The sequence below is a fragment of the Cololabis saira genome, chromosome 9, assembly GCF_033807715.1.
Source record: "Cololabis saira isolate AMF1-May2022 chromosome 9, fColSai1.1, whole genome shotgun sequence".
Lineage (NCBI taxonomy): Eukaryota > Metazoa > Chordata > Actinopteri > Beloniformes > Belonidae > Cololabis > Cololabis saira.
The window spans coordinates 9,921,578-9,935,998 of NC_084595.1; the positions used below are offsets into that span (position 1 = coordinate 9,921,578).

Below are 14,421 nucleotides of genomic sequence, written 5' to 3' on the forward strand. Positions count from 1 at the left end.
ACTGTAAACCATAATCAGCAATATTAAAATAATAAAAGGCTTGCAATATTTCAGTTGATTTGTAATGAATCCAGAATGTATGACATTTTTGTTTTTTTAATTGCATTACAGAAAATAAAGAACTTTATCGCAATATTCTAATTACAGAAAATAAAGAACTTTATCGCAATATTCTAATTTTCTGAGACAGTCCTGTAAATAAACTTGCCTATGGCTATGGTTTCTCCGGGCTTTTATTTTGCAGGCCCAGCCGGCTGTTCCGGGCTGCTGGCCGGGTGTTTTCACTGGTCCTGGGACGTGCATGCATTCAGATTTAAGAGAGGGGGAGGTTTGCAGCTACCCAGAGTAGTCTCGCTGTGTGCATTTCTCAGCCAGGATCGGGCCAAAAATACTTTCTGAGATGGATTTATGCATTGCTTTTTTTTGATCAAATTCACCAACCAAGCCTTGCTTTTTTCCCTTACTTTCTCGGATATTTTGTTAGGCACAGTTGAACAACTTTTAAGGACAAGAGTTTCCTGAAGTGAGGACGCAAGATTTCATCGCGTGCGAGACGTTGTTGGGATAAAGGGATTACCAAAAAAGAAAGAAAAGAAAAGAAACAGTGCTTTCTGCAGTCGTTTGGTTTATTCCAGACCTGTTCAGCAAGGTGAAATAAAAGCAAGAACCAGCAAATCATCGGGACAGACAAACGCTGCAGTGTCGGGATCTTTTCCCTCTGTTTATTTGCGGCTGTGAGTGGGCCGGCATTCCTTTCTTCTCTCTCACAAGTTTGGCAGAAATGTGCGTAAACCTGTGAGCGGAGCTGAGAGAGAGCGCGACACCTCCGTTTACGCGTCAAGGCTGGAGAAAGGCTTGCTTTTTTCCCCTCCTTATTTCTCTGTTTTTATTCCCTGGGAGTTTTCCTGCATCCAAATCTCGGCTCGGGAGTCGTCCCTTTTTGTAACCAACTCTGGCTGTGTCACGGCTCCCCGCCAGAAAGGTGAGCTGCTGCTTTCTTTTTACTTACCTGTTTAAAGGACTTAAGGCTGACGCAGAGCCTACGGCGTAGGGTACGCGGCGACGCACATCTCATGGTGTCGCCGCGTACCCTACGCCGTAGGCTCTGCGTCGCTCTAACGCGGAACCATAATTCAGGCTTTAACCATTCACTAAGCATGGACGTTAGTTATTGTTGAATAACTTCATTTGTTTGAAGATAAGAGGTTACGTGAAGGGTTTTAGCCCCTTAATCAGGCAAGCAAAAAAAAAAACAGCATTTCATGACATTCTGGCAAGTATTTTTCTTGGAAAGTATCTTATTTCTCAAATATATGTATTAAGATCACTTTTACAGCCAGTTTGTGTGAGCATGCGCAGTAGCCTTCACCCCAACAAATAAAACTTAGAAAGACTCAGGTGTTGTCCTATTAAACTAGATTTTTTTCCCCTTGCCCCCTTTTAATAAGATAAGAAAACGTCTTTAAATCAACGCAAATGAGAATATTTTAAACTGCAGATGATGTTGCTTTTTTTTTTTTTTTTGATAGTTTCACAATGCTTTTCTCTGCTTCTGTGTCGTTTTTAAACATGTTTTCAGAGATGTCTGCTGGATGAATCTCTCAGCTGTGTCCATTTTATTTCTCAAGCCCAGACAGTCAAAGAAACCCCATTTAAAAAATACATGAAATGACACCTTTTATATTCTCAGTGGACTGCCATCATTCCTGGCTCCTGTCAGGAAGATTGGGTCAGAGGGGCTGGCCTGATACTATGAAAAGCTCTAAATATTATGTTTTTAAGGAGCCATAATTCAGCCTTTAACCATTCACTAAGCATGGACGTTAGTTATTGTTGAATAACTTCATTTGTTTGAGGATAAGAGGTTACGTGAATAGTTTTAGCCCCTTAACCAGGCAAGCAAAAAACAGCATTTCATGACATTCTGGCAAGTATTTTTCTTGGAAAGTATCTTATTTCTCAAATATATGTATTAAGATCTCTTTTACAGCCAGTTTGAGTGAGCATGCGCAGTAACCCTCACCCCAACAAATAAAACTTAGAAAGACTCAGGTGTTGTCCTACTAAAACTATTTTTTTCCCCCTGCCCCCTTTTAATCAGATAAGAAAACATCTTTAGATCAACGCAAATGAGAATATTTAAACTGCAGACGATGTTGCTTTTCCTTTTATGATCAAAACAGTTATTTTAGATTGATTTTAATAGTTTCACAATGCTTTTCTCTGCTTCTGTGTCGTTTTTAAACATGTTTTCAGAGATGTCTGCTGGATGAATCTCTCAGACTGTGTCCATTTTATTTCTCAAGCCCAGACAGTCAAAGAAACCCCATTTAAAAACACATGAAATGACACCTTTTATATTCTCAGTGGACTGCCATCATTCCTGGCTCCTGTCAGGAAGATTGGGTCAGAGGGGCTGGCCTGATACTATGAAAAGCTCTAAATATTATGTTTTTAAGGAGTAGGAGTGGAGGAGGATGTTTAAGAGAAGCAGCATGTCTGCAAGCAGTTCACCAGGGGGAGAAAAGTTTTTCCTGAACCATATAATGAGAAGTGAAGAATAGTTCTGCCCTTTAATTTACCAGGCGGCTCCCTTGGCAAAGAGTTATTGTCACTTGAGTTGTGTCCTTATGTAAATGTAGTGTTTAAGCACTAAATGTTTTCACCAAGCCATTTAAATAAGTGTCAAATCTGTTTTAAAGGCGGTGAATGCTTTTATTGTTTGAATTATATTTAGACTTGATAGGTTTAGTATATTTTGTGCATGTTTTTCAAACCTCTTGGTTTTTTTCAGGGGGAGGGAATACTCAGGTACTAAGAAACACTTTAGCTTTACGTGCCAAGCCAAATGGCAGCGTGTGAGTTGGCTTAAAATTGTTTGTCTTTACATTTTAGTGCAATCACATGACACCTGATCTCTGGCCAAGGGATGCTGGTTCGAAACTACTGCTTCAGAGTGAATGACTGCGATGGGAAAGGGGAAAAAACTCCCCCAGAGGTGTCTGTTTTTGTGAAAACAGTAGCCTCGGGGAACGGGCTAATGGTGTTGTGTCCACTGAACTGCGGCCATGTGCGGACTGGCCTGTTGCTGCCTACGAGTGCAGACGGGGGAGAGCTGCAGAATTCAGGAGCCGAGGAATTTTATGCATGGATGGCAGCGAGGACTAATTATGATGCAGGCCATGTTATGGGTTTAGGCCTGTAACTTTTGTTTTAGTATAATGAGAGAGGTTAAATGTGTCGTGCATGCTATAATCAGTTTAGTCTAACCCCTTTTCAGCATTGGGGAAGGAAATTCTCAAATAGACCATAGATAACAAGTGGGGTCCCACCTAACATTCCAGTTCGCCACTGCAGCTGTAATTTCAGGTCTGTCACAATTTTGCATTGTGTTGAAATTTGGGGAATCATTGTGAGTTGAGCAATTGGAAATGATTTATATGGTCATGTAGTAGTCCTGGTATAGTTTAATTCTTTCCACAGTTTAATGGTGTGATAGAAACTTAAAACTTCTGCTCCCTTTAGTCACTGCTGTGAGTCAGAACCTGCCGTCTGTACTTTAGATGGTTATAAAACCCCACCTTTTGAGATTTTACCGTTGAGTAAGAAAATAGAAGCATTAGGGATGGGCGGTATGGACTAAAAAATGTATCACGATAATTTCTGGCATTTATCCCGATAACGATAAAAATGACGATAAAAAAAATACCAATTCAACTCCATCTTTGTAAATATAAATCTATCTCTCTCTCAGATCCGCCATGTTTGTTACACAAAAACCTCATCAAGGGGAATTTATCCTTCCTCCTTTCCTTGTTTTCTCCCTTCCTTCCTCCTTTCCTTGTTTTCTCCCTTCCTTCCTCCTTTCCTTGTTTCCTTCCTTCCTTCCTCCTTTCCTTGTTTCCTTCCTTCCTCTTTTCTCCCTTCCTTCCTCCTTTCCTTGTTTCCTTCCTTCCTTCCTCCTTTCCTTGTTTCCTTCCTTCCTTCCTCTTTTCTCCCTTCCTTCCTCCTTTCCTTGTTTCCTTCCTTCCTCTTTTCTCCCTTCCTTCCTCCTTTCCTTGTTTTCTCCCTTCCTTCCTCCTTTCCTTGTTTTCTCCCTTCCTTCCTCCTTTCCTTGTTTTCTCCCTTCCTTCTTCCTTTCCTTGTTTTCTCCCTTCCTTCCTCCTTTCCTTGTTTTCTCCCTTCCTTCCTTGTTTCCTTCCTTCCTTCCTTCCTCCTTTCTCCCTTCCTTCCTTCCTTCCTTCCTCTTTTCTCCCTTCCTTCCTTCCTTCCTTCCTTCCTCTTTTCTCCCTTCCTTCTTCCTTTCCTTGTTTTCTCCCTTCCTTCCTCCTTTCCTTGTTTTCTCCCTTCCTTCCTCCTTTCCTTCCTTCCTTCCTTCCTCTTTTCTCCCTTCCTTACTTCCTTCCTTCCTCTTTTCTCCCTTCCTTCCTTCCTTCCTTCCTCTTTTCTCCCTTCCTTCCTTCCTTCCTTCCTCTTTTCTCCCTTCCTTCCTCCTTTCCTTGTTTTCTCCCTTCCTTCCTCCTTTCCTTGTTTTCTCCCTTCCTTCCTCCTTTCCTTGTTTCCTTCCTTCCTTCCTCCTTTCCTTCCTTCCTTCCTTCCTTCCTTCCTTCCTTCCTTCCTTCCTTCCTTCCTTCCTTCCTTCCTTCCTTCCTTCCTTCCTTCCTTCCTTCCTTCCTTCCTTCACGTACGTTGTGCGTGGATTTAACACAGAATCATAAATCAGTTTTATACAAAAACGTCATCAACGTGAATTTATCGTTTTTACCACAAGATGACAAATTCTTATCGTGAGGAATTTTTTTGACGGTTTATCGTGAACGGTAGAATATCACCCATTCCTAAAAAGCATCCATTAAGATACATGAACTTGACCTAATAATAATAATAATTTTTTTAAAGTCTGCTGATGTGCGAGCTTTAGTATAAACCTGCTCCTTAGTTTATTACACGTGTGCCCTCAGACGGAATAGTAAGACTCACTGTATGCTTAACTCATGCTCCCGTGAGTGAGGAGAATGACAAAATGGCCTGTCATACTTTAAAAGGAGCAACTTCCTACTCTTTCAGATACTGTCAGTAGTTGTCATGACGAGGGCCCGGCGAGCAGCGGTCGGCCGCTCCGTGCGGCTCCGGCAGTAGCCTTTTCTTGGAGGCTTCCCAAACTGACTCACAGCTTATAAAGCAGAGATGACCAAGCTTCTTTATGCCCCCTTGGGTACCCCCCCCCCTTTCCTCTTCCTCCTCCTTCCTCCTGACCCAGCTCAGCTGCTGGAACACTGGACCATTCTTGGAAAGAGAAATTGAATTGGTTTTCAGGAGAGCACAATGACCGTCTCAGAGAGGAACATTCATAAACACGATTACCTCTCAAAGGAAAGCACGGCCACATCTGCAACAGGACTTTGTGTGAACATTTTGACCAAGATGAGGTTTAGGCAATCTCTTGACAATTCTTGGTAGCAAATGGTTCGCAGGGTCTGGGGGGGGGGACGGGGGACGGGGGGCGTTTTGGCTGTGGGAGCTAAAACCAACTGTTAGGTGATAGATCTCTGTGTGGAAATTATGGCCTGCCAGCTCCCTCTACATGAGTGTCACGTAACAGTCAGGCTTTTTTTGTGTGTCTATAACAAATTCTTCATGGGGAGGAGAGGGGTTGGGTGCATGTCATGGGCAAGTGTTAATCTCTGCAGCCAGATGCTGCTGAGGTGATGGTTCAAGCAGATGTGAATGTGAGGGTCACCCTTTCCACGATAGTTACTGGGCCATGTCGATCTTTAGACATTCACACAGCCTCAGTGGTGTTTTTTTTTCTTTTTTAAAAGCTGGATGATGGTGTGCTTGGAGTTTTTTGAACATTCCCTCCTGAAAGAAATTCAAATGAGCAAGACATTCTATTCCCAACATATCTGAACATGTAGGGTGTACTTTTTATCAGCGTTTTGTGCCAGGAGGCTTATGTGCTTAAGTTCTTGCCTTGGACCTCATTGACTTGGCAAATACTTCTTTTTGTTGGGTGAGAAACTACAATTATAATCAGAATCAGAATCAGCTTTATTGGCCAGGTTCGAACATTGTCCAACAAGGAATTTGACTCCGGTAATTTCGCTCTTTGGTAGTAAAATAAACAATAAAACAAATGTGGAATTTCTATGATACAGAATAAACAGAATAAACGTAAAAAAATTTTTAAAAAAAACGTAAAAAAGGTGCAGCAGTTTGAGGTAGAAAAAGAAAAGAAATGGGACAGTTCTGTATAAAAATAACCTATTTACAATTTTACAAGACAATTATACAAAAAAAATACAAAAAAATTATACAAAGAAATACAAAGTGAGGGTGCAGCAGAGTGAGGCAGACATGGTTATCAAGGGAGGTGCTAGATTTTTTTTTTTTTATTATTATTGTAGTTTCTCGCATCTCACGGTTTAGTAGGGCTGTGCGATTAATCGATTTTAAATCTAAATCGGATTTATTAATCACAATCGATGTTAAAAAAAGGAAAATCGGAAAATCGATGTTCCTTTTTTGCAGCTGGCTGCATTACAGACAGAGCTCGTCTAGTCATCTTTGTTTGGTCAAGAAAATTGTAAATGTTGTCACTTTACTAAACTCAAGGAGGATTTACAGTATCTTTCAATTGCACTTCATTCCCAATAGGGAAATTTGTTTGCTATTTTTCTTTAAAAATAAAGATAAAATATTTGAAACAATTTATTCCATTGTCTTTTTTTGTAGTTTTACCAAAAAAATCGAAATCGAAAATCGGGTTTTCAGAGAAAAAAATCGGGATTTTATTTTTGTCCAAAATCACCAAGCCCTAGGTGAAGGGTAAAAAAAATACACTGCTTTTTGCATTATAATTGTAGTTTCTCTCATCTCACGGTTTGGTTTAGTTTAGTTTCAATAAATGCAATTGTACTTTTTTTCCCTCCAAAATAAGCTTTTGTCCTCCGCTGATGATTCATTCATTCGTTTTTTTTGTTGGATTTTCTTTTCCCCCTCCAGTGGTCCAGTGTGGATGACGCACAGCTGATGTCCCAAGGATCTGAATGGAGTTCCAGTCGCATAAAAGCCAACAGTTGTAGCTCCCTCAGCAGGATGCTGATGAGGCCAAGTATACTTCTGTTTCTGACGTTCTTCGCCCAGATTTTAAAGACCCAGTGCCGGCCCGCTCACGCCGATGAAGGTAATCGGAAGTTATTTCTCTTGAGCTACTCACACTTAATTTGTACAGACTTTTTGTTGGTTTTGAAGTAAGTATTTGAGCATATTAACTTATTATGGCTGTCTTATCTTGACTCTTGCCTTGAGAAGAAGTACATTGATAAGCAAAGCTTTGTTCTTTGTACAGGAATGTAATCCTAACATGCTCCAGACTTCAGTGGAGTCTGTTCTTTGTAGCGTCAGTGTTCACTCACCACCCCCATTTGCTTGAGTCTGATGTTTTTTTAAGTGCACTTCACTGCGTCACTTGTAGCACAACTGTGTTTCTTATTATCAGCGCCCCCCCACCCCCTTAGCTAATTAAAATCCTTTTTCCGTCTTATTTAGAAATTGTTTAACAAAAAATGTCATCAGCAGTTTCGTTGTGCACAAGGATTCTTTTCCTTTTTGCTAAGGATTTAGCTTTGCCTGGCCGTTGTACAAGTTCAGCTCTGAAAAGAGGAAAGAGACACTGAAATCAAATCCTTAAAAATGTGTTTCTTGGATCCCGTCCAACAGTGTAATAGCTGCCTGTGCTTGTGGGTAGATAGTCTTGGATGTTTACACTCTGCACTCGGAAGTGGAGAACAGCAAGAGGAATATGATAAACTTCAGCATTATAATTGATGTAATTAAGCAAGAAGGTCTCTCTTGGGCTCTGAGCCCTAAAATAAACTTGGTGTGGCTCTTGTTTAAGTCAGACTGGGCTAGGGAGGAGTAAATGACTCCCATCTGTAGCCCAGGGGCGCCTCCACTACCTAGGAGCCCCTGCTTCTCTCCTCTCTTTTGTAATGAAAAGATATTCGCTGTCACCGAGAGAGGAGTTAACTGCCAGGGAACTATAAATTATCCCGTTTTTGAAAAAAAAAAGAGGCTACTTTAAACCCTTCCTTAGCCTCACGGATAGGCTTTCCGAGTGTTTGTCCTCTAACGTGAGCCATAAATTTCCCTCAGGGTGGGGGAAGGTTTAATGCGTTAACACTCCACCCAGTTCTTGATCACCAAATGGCCAGGTACTATCTGTGTGGCTCCGTGCTTATTCTTCTTTCTCCCCCGCTGACATTTTGCTTGGGAAAGCTTCACTTTCCCCCCCCCCTCCACTTCCCTGCTGGGTGACGGATGGCTTCAGCTGTTGATGAGCAATCGTAGCGCAGGCATTCGGTTGCATTCCTTTTGTCTTGGTTGGAGAAACAAAATGGTTATATGGAAATGCTCTTGTTTTCTGCATGCTCCATTGTTTGTCTTTTTTTGTCTTTTTTTTTTTTTTTTAAGTTGCGTGATGCTCGCATAAGAAAAAGAATTCTCTTTGAACAAATTCAGTTCATTCATATTCAGGATCCACATGGATTCAAGTGGTTGCAGGCTGTTTGGGTCTGCAATCCATTAATAAATCATAAACCTGTGAATCATTTAAATCTTACTTATATACTTTTTTTTTTAGTCTTGCCAGTGGCTCAAAAATGAAAGTACGTTCTGATTTAGCTGCATTACTGCCTGTGCTAACATGCCATTTTGGCGCCGACACGTATTCTGCCCTCACTCAAAACTGCTTTGATTAATGTTGTTTTGGCAACTGATCAAAGTTTAGACTTATACCATCTAATAATAGACCTAGCGTTGTTTTAATGTGCGGATTGTCTTTTTGTTTGCACCAATATGGCATGAGGATCATCTGAAAAAGGGGAAACTATTTGTTAAATTGCTAAAAACATCACATGTTCTTCAGAACACAGTGAAACAGTAAGTTCAGCAAACGTTTAGGAAAAAATGTGATTTCTGTTCTCACCAAACTTTAACAGAACTGACAACAGAAATATGGCAGTCTGTTTTATTCTGTCTCCACCTGAGAGAGCGGATGAGAAAGTCCAATGATGCATGTGCAAAATGAGTGTAATCTATTACACATCTGTTAAGCAGCATATATTTTGTTCTCTCTCTCGAACTGTGTGGACTTGTGACTTTCTCTTCCTGATTTTTCTTACGTTAAAGGAGGTAATTCTGCTGTGCTTGTTCACCGGGGTTGTAATGTAAAGGCTAAATGTTGCAGAGCTACTTTGAATAACAGAGTGACCCTTTTAGCTACCAAGTGCTAATACATGCTGATTGTTAGTGGCTCATTTAAGAATGAAAAGCTCCTCTGCTGGAGTGCTTTAAGGAAGGGCAGCTCGCTCTGAATTCGATGCTTACTAACGTGCATGGTTTGAGTCTTTTTTTGCTTCCCGCCAGCCTGCCTTCTGTCTCTTATCAGTCCTCACCCCCCCCCTTTCACCCCGATGTGGTTAAATCAGCAAACAAAAGTTGCCATAACCATTTTCCTCTATGTGCCACTGCAGAACATTAACTAGCCTGGTTTCCTGCATTCAACCATCACTCCACAGAGGGCAGGAAATCCCAGAAGTCATTCACGCGGCATATTGCTTCCTATGTCATAGTCAGAGAAAGTTCCGTAGACTGGCGCCAACTCCTCCTTTTTAACTGGGCCTTGCATTTACAGACTAGTGAGGATCCCTCTTTTAAAAACTCTCACTTTGTTCCACCACAATTCCTTTCATGTTTTTTTTTGTTCTTTTCATGTAATTAGGCTGATTATAAATGATGTCAGTCAATTTCCACTGATGGATGACTGAACCTGTGGCCGAGCACTCCAGATGGGCTGTTTTTCTGAACCTCGTCTTTAATCCATTTTTAATCCAATCATAGTTGTAACAAGATTAACTGCGATGAAGCATCCTCAATTCATAGGAAGTGAGAAGATTTAGAACATATCTCTCTCCCAGTTGAAAATGAATGTATTTTGTGATACTAGTTGTAAAAATGGCATGTCTACAATGAGAAAGATTTGAGCTTAAACTTTTTGAATAACATTGTTCATTATATATTTTCCCACTTTGAGAGGGCTGTTTTAGCTTTATATATATATTTATATATATATATATATATATATATATATATATATATTTTTTTTTAATATATATATATATATATATATATATATATATATATATATTAAAAAAAATATATATATATATATATATATATATATATATATATATATATATATATATTTTTTTAATATTTTTTATATATATATATATATTTTTTTTTTTTAAATATTTTTTATATATATATATATATATATATATATATATATATATATATATTTTATTTTTTTTTTTTTTTAAGCTAAAACAGCCCTCTCAAAGTGGGAAAATATATAATGAACAATGTTATTCAAAAAGTTTAAGCTCATATCTTTGTCATTGTAGACATGCCATCTTTACAACTAGTATCACAATATACAACTTATATATATCTGTGTAAAAAATATAAAGCCATCCCAATCCCAGCTGTGGTTTGGAATAAAACAGCCAGCAAATTTAGCGGCTTTTATGGTTGCTTTATTATGTGTGGAGTCAAATTAACAGCGTGGATGTTGACACAGTCTTATCAGCAGCCTATCCATTTGGCAAACGGGGACAGAAATGTACCCAACAGCCTCTACGCACAGCTTACTTACTCCCTTTGTATTTAGAGCTATGTCCGGGTCACGTGGGTATAGGCCATTACAGAATATCCACGTCAACGCAGTCGGAGCCAAAGCTTTGTCTGCAAAGTTTAACATCATTGTCTGTTTTTAATTATAAATATGAAAGAAGAACAGGCTAAACTGTTGACTTTTATTTTAAATTAAGCCTGTTTCTAGCATGGTATGTAACATTTAAGGGTTTTATCATGCTAATAAAGCAAGTGTCATTCAGACACTGGTCACTTGTTTGTTAATGCCTCATTCAAACACCCCTGTGAAAGAGATTAAGACATATTTCCATTTGTATTCTTTCTACATAGATTTTGTTTTCACACAACTTGTATTTGCATCTTCATAACAGTTCATATTAGCATGATAATAACACACACAAGTAGTGTCATACAGAACTGATATTCTCAATGCTTTTATTCATTGCTGTTCTGTATATGTTTTAAGCTTGTTGATCACTTATTTATACTTAAATAGTGCAGTAGTGACTGTAGTTACTTTTGAGACACAAATGTAAACTTTAACTTCACCCGATGACACCATCACTACTGCCACAAGTAAGTGCTAATCACCACATAAAGCAATTACAAAAGTAACATGGGTCTACATTGAGCATAAACTGCACCAACTCCAGCTTGTTCTCTATAACGTGTGACACGCTAAATACAGATTTGACCTTTCAGAAGTATATTATGACTCTAAAACATTTGTGAGCTAATTTATTCTAATTTTACTTGATATTTAGATTGTATCTATCACTAGTTTCTAAGAGATTGCCTAAGGCCATGTTTCCGCTGAACAGTACAGTTGAGTGTGGGTAGCTGTGGAACGTTTGGACCAGTATGTTTTACAGTTTACTTTTCCACTGACAGGTTTGGTAGGATGGCTGTAGCTGCGTAACTGTCCAACATCATACCCTTGTGAAGGTGTCTGCAGTTAGGGAAATAAAGTCAGCTCAGTTAAGAAAGGACATCATGCATATTTTCTTTTAGCAGGATAAAGTTGAGCATTGTTTGAGGAAAAAAAAATTAAAATACCGCATCTTGTGTTTATTTCCATTCAAGATGAACATAAAAGTACAGGGATGTACAGTAGTTTGAAAGAGGAACTCAAAAACATGGGAAAAGTTTGGTTTTTAGCATTTTGAAGATTAAAAGTCTTTCTTTTCAGATAAAATGTTGCAATCAGCTTTCTCCTTTAAACCCACTGAGGAGGAAATTTGGAGAGTACTGCTTTAAAAAAATATACAGGACTGTCTCAGAAAATTAGAATATTGTGATAAAGTCCTTTATTTTCTGTAATGCAAAAATGTCATACATTCTGGATTCATTACAAATCAACTGAAATATTGCAAGCCTTTTATTATTTTAATATTGCTGATCATGGTTTACAGCTTAAGAAAACTCAAATATCCTATCTCAAAAAATTAGAATATTCTGGGAATCTTAATCTTAAGCTGTAAACCATAATCAGCAATATTAAAATAATGAAAGGCTTGAAATATTTCAGTTAATTTGTAATGAATCTAGAATGTATGACATTTTTATTTTTTTTTAATTGCATTACAGAAAATGAAGAACTTTATCACAATATTCTAATTTTCTGAGACAGTCCTGTATGTATTTCTGTCAGATTGGCCTGAAATGCCAAATGAAATCACTTCTGCTGCCTGTTCTGGTCCACTGATATGGATGTGGCAGATTCAACTTGTGTTAAAAGTTATATGTATACAGTATATAATTGGGTAAAACCTCTTGCAGTTTTTTTTTCCAATTCTGAAGTCGAACAAAATCAGTATTTTAAGCTTTCACACCTCACAGAGTGGAATCATTTAGTGGGTTTGGAAACTCCTAACTTTTTGTCACACACAAGAATCCAAGTGTTTCTAATGCATCACTTCAAACCATGAAAGCGATCCTTCATCATTTATCGGTTGGTTTCTGTCGGTGGAATTGTCTATGTCATCGTATCTGTCATGGAGGAAGAAGGGTATAAAGAGGATCCCGTGTGGTGGATTATACCAGCAAACCGGGTCGTTTCAGACACAGGGAACCTGCACGGATTGGAAGTGCTGGTGATAAATTATTTAGCTTTTAGGAGTCACTCTTGGCAGCTAACTTGGTGTTAAAATGAAGGGCAAGTATGGTTCCAGAGGAATGTTTTGATGGACTAGAGTCGTTGAAGGCACATTGAAAAGCAGTACAGGAGTTTGCATGTATTAATCATACAGAATTGTTGCATGCTCATAAATTCGTGATGACCCAACTTTGACTTGATATTATTTCTCACAGTTTTCTCATGCTTTTTCCCTTGATGGTTTGCATTGTGAAGATTTCTTTGTGATGGTCTTGGTCCAGTTGTTTTGATCAACAGCTGCGTGGGATTGTGATGGTTTTGTTCCCCCTAACCCCACCAAGTGGGAAAAGGAAGTTGAGCTTGTTCTGAGCAGAACCAAATCTGGTAATTGTGAAAGAACGCTTGGTGCTCACAGAATGTGAGGAAAATCTAGCAAATTATTTGAGTGCCAGAGCCGGTAAACTTCAAAACTTTTTCTTATTAACAAGAACAGAAAATATGCTAAATGCAAAATGTGATTTCAGCTGCATGAAAACTGATGGTTGAGGACGAAGCTTGTGCAAGATGCACTCTCAGATATGGTAAAGGAAGCGATAAACATTTCTGCTGGATTTTACCAGACATGATCCCATGAAATAATGATTTTGTCAGCAGGCCCGTCTGTCCTTTTTCTCCTGCAGACTTTGGCTAAGATGCAGTTTTTTGTTGTCTGTCAGCTGAAAAGAGGGGAAATAAGAAAATATGTTATTGCGTTCATGTTGTTCAGGAATGACCAGAAAGACTCTTACAAGAACTGCTTGTGGCTCAAGAGAACGTACGTGGGGCTCGCACAAAAGATCAATTTTAAAACTTTGATGACTTAATGTAGACGGGGTCTAAATGCCTTTTTTCTGCTTCCCCGCTTTGGTTTTGTTTTCGAGGAGAAAGTTGATCCTAGCCCGTGGCCCCTTTTCCTGCTGGGATTAAAGGGCTGTCAGACATATGTGATCCAGGAAATACCTTTACTAGGCCCAAGTGGAGTCGCCATAGCAACTGGCACTAGAACCTGCCACTGCAGGCCCGCTCTTAGTCGCTCCTGTGCACATGCTCACTGGCTCGCTCTCCCAGCTCTCTCTTCCCCCGTATTGTTTGAAGTCCTTTGTTGTCACGATGGGAGGGATTAGTCCGGTTAGCTGGTTCTGTCCTGAAGTCAAAACTATATACAAGTGCTTCCTGTTGTGATCACGAGGAAGAGCGTGTAAAATAAAGGTGCATTGAGACTGGTTCACAGTCATTTAATGGTGAGGGATTGGTCACTGCTATAGCATTTGATCAGCTAATTTATCTGTTGTATCAGTGCCAGAGGTTGATGTGGCGAACAGGGAGGGAGGATGAAGAAAATTACTGAGATTTTACAATATTGTGCTGCATTCAGGGGATTTGGAAAGACAACGTGAATAAAATACATGTTGGTGAAATGAGTGTGCAGCTGCTCAGATGATTAACATGGCTTGAAATTAAATAAGTATTTCAATTTTCTGATTACATCTTAAATAAATACAGGACTGTCTCAGAAAATTAGAATATTGTGATAAAGTCCTTTATTTTCTGTAATGCGAAAATGTCAT

General features: G+C 39.1%; 1 protein-coding gene across 4 annotated transcripts in view; it reads left to right on the plus strand.

Moving 5' to 3' along the window:
- The first annotated feature begins 323 nt into the window (after nt 1-323).
- The window catches only part of fgfr1a (fibroblast growth factor receptor 1a), a 48,582-nt gene continuing 34,484 nt past the window's right edge, over nt 324-14,421 (plus strand). For all 4 annotated transcript variants that reach the window (XM_061730421.1, XM_061730422.1, XM_061730423.1 and 1 more), the window contains exons 1-2: nt 324-982; nt 7,006-7,186. In XM_061730421.1, coding sequence (XP_061586405.1) covers nt 7,033-7,186 — 154 coding nt within the window. In that variant the 5' untranslated portion in view covers nt 324-982; nt 7,006-7,032. The remainder of the gene's footprint in view (nt 983-7,005; nt 7,187-14,421) is intronic.